The following is a 16780-nucleotide window of genomic DNA, read 5'->3' on the forward strand; positions in this document are numbered from 1 at the left end:
GATCATGAAGATGCCAATGTTCAGCTACGAGGTTTCCCAGAATTCACAGCATATTATAATATTTTTAAATGTAACTTTTCATGCAGGGAAAAGAGTTCAATAAAAGCTACTTTAGTATACTGGCTTTTTTCAGTCTTCGAGACAATTTTTATTGCATATTGTGGTAAGAGAGAGGGCATTCACCTTTGGACTTAATGTGCCTCTGTAAAGCTATTCCAGAGACACAGGGGATGGCTTCACCTAGAATATGCAGAGTGGAGGCAAAACCAGTTGTTTCCACCCCTGGTTAAGATGGGCAGTCTTGGAGTGCTAGCAAACACAAACCACAAAATAGCTGAGGTTGGCAGAGACCCCTGGAAATCATCACATCCACCCTTCTGCTGAAAGCAAGATGAGCTAGAGCAGGGTGCAAGTTCTGTGTGCAATCAAGTTTTGACCATCTCCAGGGACGGAGACTCCACAGCCTCTCCAATGACAACAGGCAGTGACTTAGACTTGAGTAACGAGAGCCAAGGAGCAGCAAGGACCAACTGCTCCCTGAAGGATGGGTGCCAGACGTTCAGCGCGATAACACATGTGGCAGGGCAGGGACCTCACCAGCCCAACCATGGCCCCAGGGTACCCAAGCGAGCAGGGCAGGCACAGGCACGGCAGCTGGGATCAGCCCGGAGTCCAGACTGTCAGACAGGTGTGTGGTGACAAAGCTCTGAGGTCAAGCTGGGAAGTCAGCCTGCGGGCCAGGGTCTGGGTCAACACGGTCCACAGTCAGGCATGGCCACAACGGACCTGGAGATGGACATACCTACGGCCAGCGTAGCAGGGAGAGAAGGTGCTGCGCAGAAAGGGAGTCTCCAGTCAGAAGCTGTGGGTGAAGGTCCCATGTGAGGCTGGTCAGGGCCATTAAGGTCTATTACTGCACTGAGGGCCCTGGCAGAGAGAGCACAAATGAGCTGGAAATATCTTCCCACTGATAAATTGCAGCACAACTCACAGGGACAGCGTGAACCCAAACAGATAAGGGACCCGCACAAAAGAATAATGATCATCTATTCTCTCTTTGCAATGGCAATTCTGAGAAAACTATTAACTTACAAACTCAAAGGCTTTCACAATTCATGATTCAACTGAGTAAACTGGTGGCTTCTTATTATGCAAATACATTAAATGTTTTGTTCTGGGAATATAAAACAATAGATTGGGGCATCTAAAGAACCTTTATTCCTCTGTCTGTCATTATTATAGCATCACACTTAAATCCCACATATTTTACCATAGGAATCCAAGGGAATAAGAGGTTTCCTGCTAGAAATACATCTCTCGAGTAGTTGCCTTGTCACCCTGTGTTGAGTATTCCCTGGGAGAAGGTTCCTATGTGAGGTCAAGGTCACACAGCTTTCTAACTTCTCTTGCAGCATAGGCAGCTTACTAGACTGTAATAATGCCATTGTTACACAGGCTTTGCCCATCCCATCATTTTTTTTAAGGCAACATCTTTGATAAAATCTCTTAATGGTTGTAGTTGGTGATTTATAATCTTCACTGTGCATAAACTTGGGCACTCAAAGACCTGTGGACAGTGTACTTTTGATTGTCTCAATAGCTTAAGGATGAAATATCTTCTCACACTTAGTCGACTCAAAGTGGAAAAATACTCATCTTTTCATCAGTCCTTACAAAATAAATTTTTCCTTTCCATTTTTCCTTAGAAAACAAATTAGATTATTGGAGCTTCAGAAAGGAGCAGCAGAGATGAGAGATTACTTCTCCTTCCTGCCTTGCAATGTCAAACCCTCTGACCTGTTTCTTGATCAGAGTTAAGTTTAGGTTTTTTTCAAGCTTTGGCATTTCTGAAGAAAAAAAAGCTGTTACAGCAAGCCAAAGCAATAATTTAACAGACAGTCCTACAATCACCAAGGCTATCATATCTTAATAAACTTGCAGATAAGTATCCTTGGATTGCTTTTTAACAAGAAACCTCAAATCCTCCTACTTTTTGATAGAGGAAATACGAGCACATATGGGACTTCTCCCTGGAAGAACACATCCTTAGAATTTATTTTTTAAGAAATAGGACAAGTACAAGCTTGGATCCCCAAATTACACCAGTTTTACTGAAATAACGTATCATATCTGCCACCTTGTTGTCTGGGAAAGTCGGCATCTGCCTTTCTCCAGCCTTGCATACTAGAATTTCTCTTACCTTACCAGGCAGCTGTATTGATAACACTGTCAAATATCATCAAGAAGCCATCACACTTTCTACTTAGATATCAACAGTTTAATACTCAGAATAAAGAGAAAAATGAGTTTGGCAGCATGCATCTGGATGTGCAGCCATTTTGTCCTTATCAGAATAAACAAGGGGTAGCACGTCTCCCGAGGAGAGTATGGCAGCCATCCAGAAATGGCAGATTATCACCAGTGCTTTTAAAATGGGGTGGCAGAGCTTTTTATAATGTTTGTCATGCTACATGTTCAGGATTAATTGTTGCCAAGAGATTATCTTCATTCAAATCGAAGATATTAAATGAATACCATGGCAGTTTCAAGTTCACTGGAAGGTAAAAGTGGATTTGTTATAAACAGTCAGGACTTGCTTTAAGATTATCCAAAATCCAGCAGAGTATTTCTGTACCTATATGAATATGTGTTATCCAGAGCAGGGAAAATTAAGGCAAAAATCAAAGACATGCTCTGCATCAAGAATTATCAAGAATCCTTCGATGGTTCAAGAGGAATAACAAAAGCAATTCCACACCAGCTGGCCACCAGAAAGACTGAACCCTAATTAGCGCGCAGGCAGGTATTAGTTTCCAACCAACCGCTCCAATAAAGCCTTTCCTTTTATATGTAATACTTAACCGAGCTACACTTCTGATGCTGAAAGGATTTGTCTAAAAGCAAAACAAAATATTCAGAACATGTTCATATTTAAATCACAACAGAAAAAAAAAAAATCAAACACTGAGCTTTCAACATTTAAAAGCCACATTTAGGAGAATTTCAATCAATTTTTTGATAAAGTTATAGCCAAGCTAATTTACAAGATGAAAATAAGGATGTTAGATCAGTGCAGTGCTTTATTTCACTCTCTCAGATCATGAGGCAAAAGAAAAATTAGGCAAGAAGATGCTTTAGCATTTTACTAACCTCAGTCCACAGGTCTTTTACTTCTTTGCTTCATATAATTAGTTGCTGGGTAGGGATGGGAGAAGAGGAATAGATGATAAACGCAATTTAATTAAGTAGAAATTTAATTAAAAAGGATTTCCCAATAAAATTTCTTCAGAAAAGATAATAGACATTGCCTTAAATCCAAGAAAACATGAATTTTAAATGTTGTAATTTGTTGCCCCATTGAAAGAGTATGGTTTTGATTGTCTCTAATGCATGAGGCGAGAAAGTGAATGTTCCAAAATAATTGGTGTCAAACAAAATACTCTGATATAAAGAGCTACAAGTGACAAGAGATGTGAAATCATGATCAATGCCAAGAGACCGCAGATACATCTCAATGGCTGTCAGCTTCTTGACAGAGCCAAATTGTTCAATGCCAAACCATTAACTCAGTTCGACAGAAGCTGCCCTACAAGTGGAAGCAAGGTCTCTCCACCCGTAGAAAACCTAGAAGTATATATTGAGATGGCCAAATGATTTTAACTATTTTATTATTAACAGGTTACCCACCGTCTGACTGAAGAGCCAAGTAGGAAGCTGTTGAACACCTCTAATTAATTCAAATTAGAGCACCTTTAATACAAGTTATTACGAACCCACCTCGTGACCTATGAAGATTATACCTAGATGGGCAGATTGAGCAAAGCTGGTGAAGCAGAAGCCATTCTTCAGACTGCACTCAGAAACAGGCTCTGAAGGAAACTGGTAAGAGGGATTGGAAGACATATATACAAGCACCTAACACTTACCTATTTCACTTCTATTTGGCAAAGAAATTTGGAAAACTTAAGGCTACACACCACCTTCGCTGTAGCAATGCCTTTGCCCTATTAGCTTTGTTTCATAAAGCTATCCATCACTGAGAAAGTATGTCTGTAACACCTACAAATACCCAAGTCCGCAAGTGATTTAGTGGTTCAAAACATAACAAAGTTGTAAATACTTTTTTGATATCTCAGTTGAACCTGAATCTTCCCAGAGAAAAACCCGATACCTTTTGAGCAGCTCCTACTGCCAGTGGAATTTTTTTTTTAAACGACTACTCTGCATGAATACAAGATTTTGCTGTATAAACTGACAATTTTAAAAATTCTTCTTTATCTTCAAAATTATGATCTGTAACTCCTAAGACAATGAGGAAAGCCTGGCCAGCACATTACAGACAAGACGACCCTTCCAAAGCGCTTTAGAAAGCTAGTGTTAATTTTCCATGTCCTTCTGGTTTGTTACATGCACACACAGGAAACAATTCTAAGTGCCTACAGCTAAAGAGTTGCTTAAATTACTGTATTTGACCAAATGTAAAGTAAAGTAATCTCATGTTATATAATTTCCACAAAACTGAGAAATTTGAAAAACTAAAACTAGTTGCTGACGACTCAGAGCTACCGCAGTGCCTTCCTCGTGATGCTTTCTTCCAAGTGAAGCTCTCCCAATTTCTTAACTCCCCGTGTAGCAACCTCATGCATTTCCCATCAGAAACAAGATTCTGGCAATACAGCCAGGTGATACAGGGCCTCTTCAGGGCCCTAGATGGGTGGCCACATGGCAAGGAATTGAGTACGTACAGTTTTCGTGGATGGAGGTGGGTGTGAGATGCAGAAGGCTTAGCCAAGGTCCTGTAACTGGGTCCACAGATCTCTTCCAGGGGCTGCACTAAAAATCCATACCTGTAAACAGAAATTCGAAAATTTTCCAGTTTGAAGTTCTTAAGACACTTTCCTAATATTAGTTACACATCCTCCTGATACACCAGACACCATCAATCGCACCGACTGTATCACACACCCCATGTAACACACAGTTGCAATGCAGCTAGTGCCTGTGAAGACAGACCAAAAAAGCAGCATCAATTTATAAATGTGAATACTTAGAAAGGAATTATTCCGGTAAAGCAGTTCAAGCCCTTTAATATGGTGAAAATGTCCATTTTCATTAGAAAGAGAAAAAATAACACAATAAAAACGCTACTACTATTTAAATTCTGGAAAATACAACTACCCATGAGAGAGTGCTAAATGCAAACAAACCTCAGTAAACAATAAAGAGTGTATAAAAATGCAGCTTAATCTAAATTTTCCTGGAGCTTAACGCTCCATCTCACTTCATACCACAAAAGGGAATAAGGGGGGGGGGGACTTGCTCACAGGGAGGGAAAATATTTTAAGAAGTCATTAAAGCAACAACCTTCCCAAAGAGAATAAATCTGCAAAGCAGCAGCAAAACAAGCTGCCCAGTCTATTTTATCAAAGACTTGGGCTTTTTCCTATTACATGACAAACAACTGGCATCCAAGCTGCCAATTATTTAACCATGGTGAGACTTTTAACTCCATTTAGGAGGGAAAAATAAAGCTGCTGTAAATTTAATGCTGCACAACAATCTAAAACAGCTGCCTACAAAATTTACTTTATGTCCTTTTTTATCTGTCTCTACTAGTATTGTTTCATCTACATGCACAGAGAAAATGTTCTCTCTCTCGCACGGGTTGAAAGCTATTTTTGTCCTAGTGAAAACATTACAAATAAGTTTGAAATAATTAGGTAAATGGTGGATAACGTGATTCTACATTACCATTTAAATGGCTCTGTTTCATCACATTTTATGTCCACAATGAAATTTCTCTGCATCAGACACAGTATTTTATATTGTTTGTAGGAGTGTAAACTCTGCTAATTATTACTGGCCAAAAACTGAAAAGAAACCTCATCGGTTATTGTTTCCAATGCTTTAAATATTGTTCTCTCATACCAAGTGAGGACCAACAAGTGGCATACCAACTACCATTTTGATCATCACGTCACTCAAAGCTTGAATTATGTCAACATGTTGTTTCTCCTCCCCTCGCTTTGAACAACAAGATTTTGCATTGGAGTTATTAACCTGTGTAGTTCTGTGCAGGTAACTTACCAACTAGTCTGGGAGTAAGCGTAAAGTTTACCCCCTTAATTTCTCTAATCCATCTCCAACCTCCACCTACTCTCTAAAAAATTTGAGAAAATTAGGACATGAGTCACTATAACCACAATCTTTCTGATTATAGATCACAGAGTTTTTCTGGGGTCATTAAAAGCCCTGATTTCACTCTTTATGGAATCAAACTGCCAATAAGGGCACCTTTTGAATACACCAACTATTGCAAATCCTCATAGTTAAAGCAGGCTTGGGGAAAAATTCACACATGCCTTTTTGTAATCATTTTAAGAATATTTCAATTAAAAAATTAAATAGTCTCAGTGTACAACAAAGAATGCGTAATAAGCAAATGTGCAATTATACTGAGGCCACAAGCTTTCTGAAAAGTGTTAACTGGTATGTGTCAGTAAAACATAAGTTAGTAAGCACCTTTCTCAACTGTATGAAAGATGTTAAATCAGAAGAATGCTGGATTTCTGTAAAGTATGGCTGTTGAATGACACAAATAAACACTCTCTTTTCTGTGGCTAACTAGAGAGAACAAGGCACGTTAAGACAAAGGGGCTAGTGACCATTAGTTATTGACTTCAAAGGGTCAACTCAAATGGAGGCTCAGAGATTTCTGAATGATGGACATAAAATCATGTCCCGTGCCCACAAACTGTCCGCTACTAACAGCCAAGCAAACACTCTTCTTAGATTGTTCTGTGCATGAAAGAAGATAAAAAGTACTTCTCAGCTTAAGGTGGTCAAGCAGGCTAGACAGTTGTTATTTTAACAAGAAGAAAGTACTAAAGAAAAAGAAAACTGATCTGTAACAAAAGCCAACCGCAAACAATTAAGGACTCCACAAAACTTTAGCTAATGAAAGATGTTTCCTTCTTTATTATTGTGTAATACTTCTTTCACAGAAACATGGTATTTACAAATATACACATATAGACCGCTGATCATAAAATGTTACTGAAGAATTAGTCAAAAAATCAATTTACAAAAACCAAAAACTTTCCAAAGATATTCTGGCTGAAAAAGTTTAATGAAATTTCAAGGAGACGCGTCTGTACAGAAAGATAGGTTTTAGCTCCTCGAGTTCTGGTAATATTAGACAAGTTGTGAACCAAGTGAGCTAAGCTCAGCTGTACATTTGAGATGAGGCAGGTTTTTTTTTTTTAATATTGTTCTTTTTCACACAATTTCTTGATGGTCAGTTCAACAGGTCTCAGGAGGCACTAGTTTGTATGTTTTTGGAAGCTGCAAGCATTGCTCTCACTTTGGCCATAAGATCCTGTAGAAAATAAAAGGAAAATGATCAGACATGTCTGGGCTTTGAAGAGAGCTGAAGCATGTGACTGCAAAAACCCGCATGGAAGGGTTAGCTTGTGCTCCAGTCACACAGAACACTTAGATTCATGAGCATCAGCTATTAACAAGTCCCTGGCCTAAATGAGTGACATAATTTGGAGAAAGTTCCTATGACAGCAACTGAAGTCTGTTTTTACTACAATGCTACAAGGTGCTGCGCATAAATATTTAGAGCAATTTCTATACAGCAAGACACAAAAATCGCATCAACTGAAATGGAAAGAAACTACGACCGTATCTTCACAAAAACTGTAATGAACACACAACTACTAACCGCTGAAGGTTGAAAAAAGAAAAAAGAAGAAAGAAAAACAAGAGAGAGCTGGTAAGAAGAGAGTGCTAACAATTACTCTATGACAGAAAGCTTTTTTTTTTTGCTTTGTAAACCTGAACCGAAAATTTACATAGCAGCGGTATTTTCACATATGACAGTGTGACTGAAACATTAAGACTGTTGTGAAACTCTCAGTAGCAACTCTCAGTCTTGAGAGTATAAAACATCTCCTCAGAAATGCAATATAAATGAATTAAAATCCTTTGTCCTTTTAAAGCATTTTTCATCTGAAGCTCCCAAAACACTTCATAGGGGAATTCAGCATCATTATTCCACTTTACAGATGGAAGAATCTAAACGAGAAAAGATACTTTATTGGTCAGGGTTAGCCAGCACAGCAGCGGTAAAATAATCTTACTAATAATTAGGTAAATTACATTTCTTTGGGCCCTTAAAGATAAAAAGATGCTGAAGTAATCTATTTTGGGAAATACCTTGCAGATTCACAAAAGCTTCATTCCTATTTTTAACTTTCTGCAAATAGCAACTAAGAACTGTATTTTAATGTAGTAATCTTTCCTCCTCTTACAGCTGCACTTCAAGCAAGACTTATATTAGCAGACTAGTATGAAACTAGTAAATGCTATGCCATAAGCAATATTTAACCCAAGAAATGCATGAACCTATCACCTTTGTTTGAAGGGTATATATTTCTAAAGGGTGGGATGTTTACTCTACTTTGAAGACCATGATGCAGTTCATATCTCATTTCTCATACCAGCAATTTCCATACTTTTGTTCGGTAGCCTAAGACGTGCTATGGTGTTTGTACTCTGTTTTCCTTCTCTGCTGCCTATACTTGCTATTTTCTATTTTCCTGAATATTTTTGTTTTGGGTTTCTCATTGAGAACGGATCAGACATGGTATGTAAGGTACTAGTACTAATTCCCAACTACCACTATTTCCCTAGCGGAACTAAATCTTTGAACAATATTAATCTATTGAAAGAATAATCTATCCACTGAAAAAAAAATGAGAATATAAAAAGCAATTCTGATTTTATATTGTAAATTTTCCAAAGCATAATTAAGAGCTTTAAACTCTTTAAACTTGGCATATTCAATTGAAAGAAAGTTAAATATGCATGAAGACTCTAAGAGGATGAGTGAAATTAAAAATTTTAAGGAGTGATACCACGCAGTAGGTTTTAAAAAAGGAATGGAATTATTTTGATGGATGTTGGGTATCTTAAAACTGCATTAGAGAAGCTGAATGCATTTCAATTATTGCAAAGCGTATGGAGGCACATACCTGATATGCCCTGATTTACTGCAAACTTGAATATATCAGCAAAATCATAACAATAATAGTTCAGAGACATAAAGAGCAACAAGGGTAAGGTAAGTGAGTTGAAGATACTGCTGAATGCAAAGCATACACTTACTTCAGTCTGCAAGAGGACATATTTTTCCTGTACTGCCAACACTATAAACTTAGCCTTTGCCACGGTATTTCTCCTTCTTTCTTCCATGAAACTTGTTAAGAGCACTACATGGTGAGATGGGCTCTCAGTAATACCTGCTATTGCTAACTGGGGTATTGTAGCATAATGTGGACTTTCATATCTTAACAGCGCATATACTGCAGCATAATGAATTTAGCTTGGTCTTTAGAGGCTTGATTAAACTTGAAAGGACAGCAGCTAGAGAAGCAACAAAATAGGTTTTCTCACAAGCAAACAGATTAAGAATGACAATGAACACGTCTCTACGTCATATGCGAAGCTCAGAATTGTACCAGGTAGTGAGAGAAGAAAGTGATATGATGGACACACTTAATTAGGCAACATACTCTGAATGTGTTTATTTGTACCTGAGTGATTTTACTCTGCACTGAAGACACAATTGCTGAAGAGATTTGGCCATCTTTTTCCTGAGAAACTCCCCTAAAAAAGTAAAATTAGAATTAGACATTTATGGTCAATGATTTAGAAATGCATTTCACTCACCATCACAATTTTGGGGTTTATTGTACAATAATACGGTAGTCAACAGTTCTCTCATTCAACTAGAAGCCATGAAAAGTCCCAGTCAGAAGAGTCACTCATCCAACTGATACAAAGAAATCTGAACAACAGCCTAGGAATTTTTAACAGGACTGTTCTATATTCTATGGAAATAATTTAATTATGAATCTTGCACACCCATTACAATTCAAACCACTCTATTAAAATTCTACTTCAAAGAGTTATCCCATTTAGTAAGAGTTTCCAATTTCTAACTTAGAATTAGGTTGCAGAATTTTCTGCATCAGTTTTACTGTAAGAGTATGTCGAGATGTTTACTCCAGTAGGAAACAGAGATCCGATGTCTTCATTAGACTGATGCACGTGGTACTGTCTTCCCAGTGTTTTCTACTTTTAATATGCACATGTTATTTACATACAGAGCTCCTCACCATAAAAGTTAGGTCAAAAGACATACTCACAGTCAAAAGACATCAGCACTGAACTATTACAGAAAAAGAACACATTACCTGGAGCGTTCCTGGCTGGATTCCCTGCTCTCCACAGGAGAGACACTAGTTGAATGTACAGAATTTTTGTGTGTGGATGGTTTGCCTGGTGACATGGATGGTGAAGGAGACCTAGCTTTGGACTTGGTACGTGATCTAGACCGCCTCTTCTTCTTCTTTTCATGGGGACTTCTGCAAGAAGAAAATATTTTATTAAAGGGTATTTAAAACAAAATTACACTAGCTCAGTTGAGGTTACTTTTCACATTTCTAAAAGCTTATGTAGTCCACTTCCACAGGATACTTCCTATGCATTCAGCAAGCATTAGAGTCTTACCCCAATACTGCACTTTTACAGCTGTGCAAAATACGTTCTCAGAAGCTCTTTTTAACACACTACATTAGGCAACTACTAGTACCTGAGGTTCTCACTTGGAATGCTGCTTCACAGGTACACAGGAATTACTGACCAGTATGTGATAGTTTGAAGGATGACAATGAAAAGTCTTTTATTGGAGATTTGCAGAATAACTTTGCTAGAGGGAAGTTCCTTCCCAAACATCATCAGACACTTAGAATACAATGAGAAATGTATATATCTTCCAATTTTCCTAGCTAATAAACAAACAAACCATGGAATCATAGCTACGCAAAAGATCTACAAGGCAAATCCATGGTTTGTTTGTTTGCTTTTTAAAAGAAATTATCCCTTTCCTTCTGATCCAATCTGTAATGCAACAAACCGCAGGCTCAAAATTATAAACAAGCTCTGGTGTGCCACTCAAAGAAACCTAGACCTAGCAACATGTTTTAAGTGCAAACTGTTTATGACTTGGAAATTAGGTACACAAATGTCTGTCACTCCGAGAGCTGGAACAAAGGACTTACAGGTACCTGATGTGGTCATTATCGACAGGAGGGGAAAACAGAGGTAGCTTCCTCATATGCAATGTTAAGCTCAAAGAGAATTCAATTAGTAATATACTAGAGACGGAACTATCAAAATCTTTATACATGGTTATGAATTTATGTCTGTATGATTTACATACCAGTATTGACATGACTGTGATTGGAATTACTAGAGTAATGCCTTAATTAGAGTTAGGCAATACCTCATTGTACGTATCTCTCTCTAGCATGCACAGCTAGAAATCTGTTCGGAAGAGTGTTGCTGAAGCTTCTCGAATATCTCAAACCACTGTAAAACTTAGAGCCATCTTTTAAGTATCACATTATTGGTTCCTTTACTTTGATTTTCTTAGAAATTTGGTACTTGAAAAGCAGCTGTGCTGTAACATTAAGTTCCCATATAAATACTGTACATCCCTCATGCTTAAGAGTTTATCATACAAATATCTGATTTTTACATAGAATTTAACATTAAAGACCTAAAATTGCAAAATCTTCTTACACTTTTCTTGCATAAATTATCATTAAGTGGCAGAAGAAAAACCCCCACAGCTATACTGGCCTCTAACACTTACGTGAGTATACAAAAAACATCAGCTACGAAGTCAGTTATTTCTTGACTAGCTAATTATATACCGTAATTGCTCAGCTTCTTAAAACTTCATAATGTAATCAAGCTGTTATCATATTTCATACTTAACTCTTGAAAATCTCAGCAAACATTCATCATGCAAGAAGAATATTTTACAGTAAGGTTTTCTGGTGTTTTTCATCTCAGATTATGATGAACAAACATCATAACAGCTGAATCAATGTGTCTACCAATTTTCTATTTTTAGAACAGTCCCCTTGCCAAAACTAGGCTTATTTTTTAATTTTTTTCTAGGTACAAAAGCTAGCATAAAAGAACTATGCATATTCTCTGTGGCAAGTAATTCACTGCAGTCAGATTAAAACACTAGTTTACATTAGACTGCTTTTTAAAGTGACTATGATGGCAACTGAGGTACAGGATAAGCAAAAGAAAAAAACCCAATTATTATATTTATTCTGAAGTACACTCATTCTACTGGCAGTGAGCCAGCAACTCCCAAACAGATAAAGTAAAGTATAGCTTCCTCATTCTTGAATATTTTCTTCTGGAAATATACCTAAAAATTTACAAGCAATGCTAGTTATTCAGCATCACAACTGATAACAGATTAATGCCCTGAGCAAGTTTAAAACACTGCAGTATTTATCAATTATAATTTTCATCCCTCTGACAGTACTGGATTCTAAAGCTTGCCTACTTCTTAGTGTAACTATGGTTAATAAAAAACACTTGGCTGACTGATGCCATGTAAGGTTGAAATGGCTCTCGGCTACCAGGCAAAATATACGTTACTCACTGATAGAAAGCCTAAGTAAACTAATTAGCTCTTAACAGACCTAGAACCCAAACCTGGCTTCCATTACACCGTTGCAAAGAATCTACTCTATAACTGAAGATTAAAACTGGTCTATCACACCACCTACATTTTCACTTGAAAATTCAACATGTCAGTCCTAATAGGTCTGAAACCATGGCCTTTCTGCAATCAGAGCTGCAAAATATCCTCGATACAATATTCTTTCTTCAGTCTACATTTTTTGCGCTTACTGCCATATTTTACTGTGTAGCATATTAACCTTCACTGATTTGGTTGTACATTTAGTGTTCAAACATATGAAAGAATGGGTGAAGAAGAACAAGTACTTCTATTATATTTTTCTCCACAGAAGTATTTGCCTATTAAAGTAGAACTGCAGAACATTTGTCTACTAAAATAAAGCTCCAGAACATACCTAGGGAGTACACAGCACAGCCGGCAACGTTTAAAGTCTCTTACGATGCCAGGACATAACTTTCCCCAGGACAGGGTATACTTACTTGGAACGCGGGCGTTTCCTACTATTTCCAGGACTGTTACTAATGCGATAAGCTGTTGGAACACTTCTTTCATCTCTCCGCCTTTCTGGTGTGTGAGCCCTTCTCCTAGGTGACCTTGATCGTGACCTGAGCAGGAAAAAACATCCAAAAGTTTGCTTTTTGTTACTTATCTCATTACTTCTATTTCAGTGGAATTGTGCTGTCACCAAATGCAAATATAACACCTTTCAAATGCCTATTTTATACCAACATGGTGTATTTAGTCTCCAAGACTTGTCAGCTGCATAAAAATTTCTTACCCATCCAAGACATTTAGGATGCAATTATGCATTGCGTTTCACTCCCAACAGGGGGTGGGGAGGAAAGCAATTATTTTTTGGTACTGTGTGCTAATGTCACCTTCTGTATTAGTAAGCGGGAAAGGCTTACTTTAGTCCAGTCACCTTTTGTGGCAGCAGAGTTTACTAAAATTGGTATGCAGAAGGCCAATTTGGCTCGAAGCCTGGGATTGTCAGGCCTGACCTCGTCTTCTCAAATTAGTGGTACGTTTTAAGAACTGCTGCATCACAGAGATAAAGACAAGGTTTTGTTTTCAGCACACCTCCAACACTGACAAGTCCAGGAAATTTTGTCCCTGATGCTGCAGAATAATCCTAGCACAGCCAACATTTTCACCTGTGCGAGTGACCAACAACCCATGATCAGCATGGTTTGGCACTAGCACTTCAACTTGAGATATTTTTCCTAGAAAAGTGAGAAAGAGATCAAGAAGGGAAAAAAGAAAGCGTGCCCAGTTAAGATCAGAGATCAACTTAAGAGCTTAACTCTTTTTCTCTGTGATTTGGCATTAAATGGATGTGCAAGTAACACATGAGTATTTCTTAATAACAAAATAAATTAAATGAGATAAGTCCTGAGAGATGGAGGGGAGGGGGGAAGATGGAGAAGGGGGCAATTCATGGACCCAGCCTGGGGCGGATAAAAAAAAAAAAAAAAAAAAAAGAAAAAACGAAAGAGAAAAAACAACTCCCAAATCTGCCCAAAATTCCTGATAGTAACAGCTAGTTTTGTTCTAAAATATATAGTTCTAATAATTTTAATTCTATTTGCTTATTTATTTTGAAGCCTTTCTTATTTATTTACTATAGGTATGTCATTCCATGTATATCAAACATTCATCTTCTTGAAAATACCTAATTTGCAGTGACAAAAAGACAAGCCATTTGTGAAATCACTGATCTTCTGCAGACTCACACCATATATACAATATATACACACACTCCTGAGCCATTTCTCTTACACCTACAACAAAAGAGATCAACTGAAAATGAAAAAAGTAATCACAATGGTAGTAAAGCGTTGCAAATTAACTGCTTTGTCACTTAGAAATCTGATCTTTACCAGGCCATTCAGAAGGATTAAAAAAGGAAAAAAACCAACAGATTATAAAGTTTGGGGTCAGTCAGACACCTTGACATTTTACCAGGATTTCCCTCAAAAGAGCTCCAGCAGTCAAATCTTTTCGTTGTCGAAGTTGCCTGATAATTTTCCCGCTCTGTTGCTGCTGCCATTGATGAGCTGCTCAGACTCCGCTCCATGCTCAGTGTCCCTGTGGATGCTGTGAGTCTGTGATACGGAGGCACACACTTCACATTCAGAATAAAATGTGCTAGTTTTGGTATTAACTAGAATCCTGAAAAGGCTCAGTCCCTTAACCAAAAGCTGAACCTTAGTGAAACATGCCTATATGGACCAGCCTAAAAAAAGTCCAAACAATCAGAAAGAAAAAGGCATTAGCTTCATGTTTATGAACTGATGTTTGCGGTTCTACAACATTCTTCCAATCACCAAATGTTAAGAATTTCAGCCATTAGCTTCAAACAATTAAAAACAGCTTAACAGATTACTGCAATGCATCAATTATTACTTTCATTAGACTGCGATTTCAAAAGGCACTCTATTCCTTTAAAGTCAGTATCACTTGTGTTTAGTAGGGTCCCAAAAATTCAAAGGGTTATGAAGCTTGGCATGTCTCATTACGAATTAGGAATTAAAACTACGTGAACAGACACTGCCTCAGCAACATGAAAATCAGTTCTGAAGGAGAAAAAAAATCCCAAACAATCTTCTTTTTTTTTTTTTACAAAGAACAGCTACTTTCAAGTCTCTTAAATTCCTAACACTGAGGGAAAAAGTCTCACACAAACACACATACAGTTGTACTCTATCCAAACTTATTGAAAAGTAACCTGTTAATAAAAGTATACCACTACTAATTACTGTTTATAACTCATTAACTGGATAAATTATGTGGCTTAGTACTACTCTATTACTAGACAGAATAAAGAAAAACGATCACTATCAAAGAGAAGTTTAGCCTTTCCATCTCTACTCTAGTTCAAAAGGAACATCCAAATTTCATCTGACCAAATCACTAAGTCACTCCACACGTAACGAGCGCCGCTGCCTCCCTTCCTCTCCTCTCACATACACTCACACGCACAAACACATCATTAGCTTAGGTATGGACTACAAAGATCTATTGGTAGAAAAAAAGACTCCAATGAACACCATCATCATGTACGCTTACTGCCAACCAGCTGTGAAACCTCACTTCTCAGCTGGAATGGCAAACTGGAAACTCCAGTGACTGACAACCTACACTTCTTTAAAGAGCACCACTGTCAGGTACGTTTCACACCCGACTTTTTAATGGTGCTTTGAAATTGATTAGAAAAAAAGACACTGATGAAGCATTTACTACAGATGACCAAAAGGTACCAAAGGCTGTTTGTTTTCCAAGATATATTCAACAAATGTGCCCCACCTTTGACATTAAGTACTTATTTGTAAAAACTAATTCTCTCTTTGGGACTAAGAGCTGCAAAGCAATCCACGCTGCGATACCTTACAGCACGTTTGGACATGGTTTACTGTTTCCATAACTTTTATTTAACTTTAATCTGTCACGCTGGCCTAGAATTAAAACTGTACGATACCAGGAGCTTTATGGGACTAATTTTGGTACAGAAATTTTGTTCCAGAGAGTAACATGCATTTATAGAGAGAATTGCTGTTAGCACACCACATGCCACAACTAAGCCAATATATCTGGGTTCCTTACATAGCTACAATTTTTGGAACTTGTTTCTGTAAAACAGGTTTGGTTGCGCTACCCAGAAAAATGAATATTCAAAACATGCTTTGAATCAACTTCATGTTATTTGAACAGAACTTTTCATTTTTAATGCTCTCTGAAGATGCATTAGAAAATATAAAAAAAATACAACAGTACAAAAATTGTATCTTACCACCAAAGACTATTTTTAAATGAAGTAGAGCCTCTAGACCTCTAACAATGCAAAACCAAGCGATAAACGAGTGATATAAAATGGGATACAGAGAAGTATATTGCAAAGATCATCTGTAGGATTTCTAAGCACAATATGCATTTTGGAAGAAAAAAAAAAAAGATAATTAAGATACACAAACTAAAAAGGAAGGGCTTGAAAAGTATACTGAACATCACATTGGAATAATTCTATGTTTAACTTCCCACATCTCATTACCTATAAACTTGTCACAGGAAGTTATATGGTAAAGGTGATTTTTAATCTTAATTTTTGGAATAACTTACACCTTTAACTAGTAACTACTGAAAGTGTTTTTAAACAGAAGCTCAACTAATGCCTATATGCAAACCTCAAAAAAAATC

General features: G+C 37.4%; 1 protein-coding gene across 10 annotated transcripts in view; it reads right to left on the reverse strand.

Annotated features, from left to right (window-relative positions):
- Positions 1-6949: 6949 nt before the first annotated feature.
- Positions 6950-16780, reverse strand: part of SFSWAP (splicing factor SWAP) — a 51685-nt gene continuing 41854 nt past the window's right edge. For 4 of the 10 annotated variants that reach the window (XM_074607115.1, XM_074607120.1, XM_074607123.1 and 1 more), the window contains 5 exons: positions 14549-14691; positions 12981-13191; positions 10266-10436; positions 9603-9675; positions 6950-7378 (listed from right to left, as the gene is read on the reverse strand). In XM_074607115.1, coding sequence (XP_074463216.1) covers positions 7313-7378; positions 9603-9675; positions 10266-10436; positions 12981-13191; positions 14549-14691 — 664 coding nt within the window. In that variant the 3' untranslated portion in view covers positions 6950-7312. Of the gene's footprint in view, positions 7379-9602; positions 9676-10265; positions 10437-12980; positions 13192-14535; positions 14692-16780 lie in introns of all 10 variants that reach the window. The other 6 variants (XM_074607119.1, XM_074607122.1, XR_012589836.1 and 3 more) reach the window with 5 other exon arrangements.

Source organism: Larus michahellis, chromosome 13, assembly GCF_964199755.1.
Source record: "Larus michahellis chromosome 13, bLarMic1.1, whole genome shotgun sequence".
Classification (NCBI taxonomy): Eukaryota; Metazoa; Chordata; class Aves; order Charadriiformes; family Laridae; genus Larus; species Larus michahellis.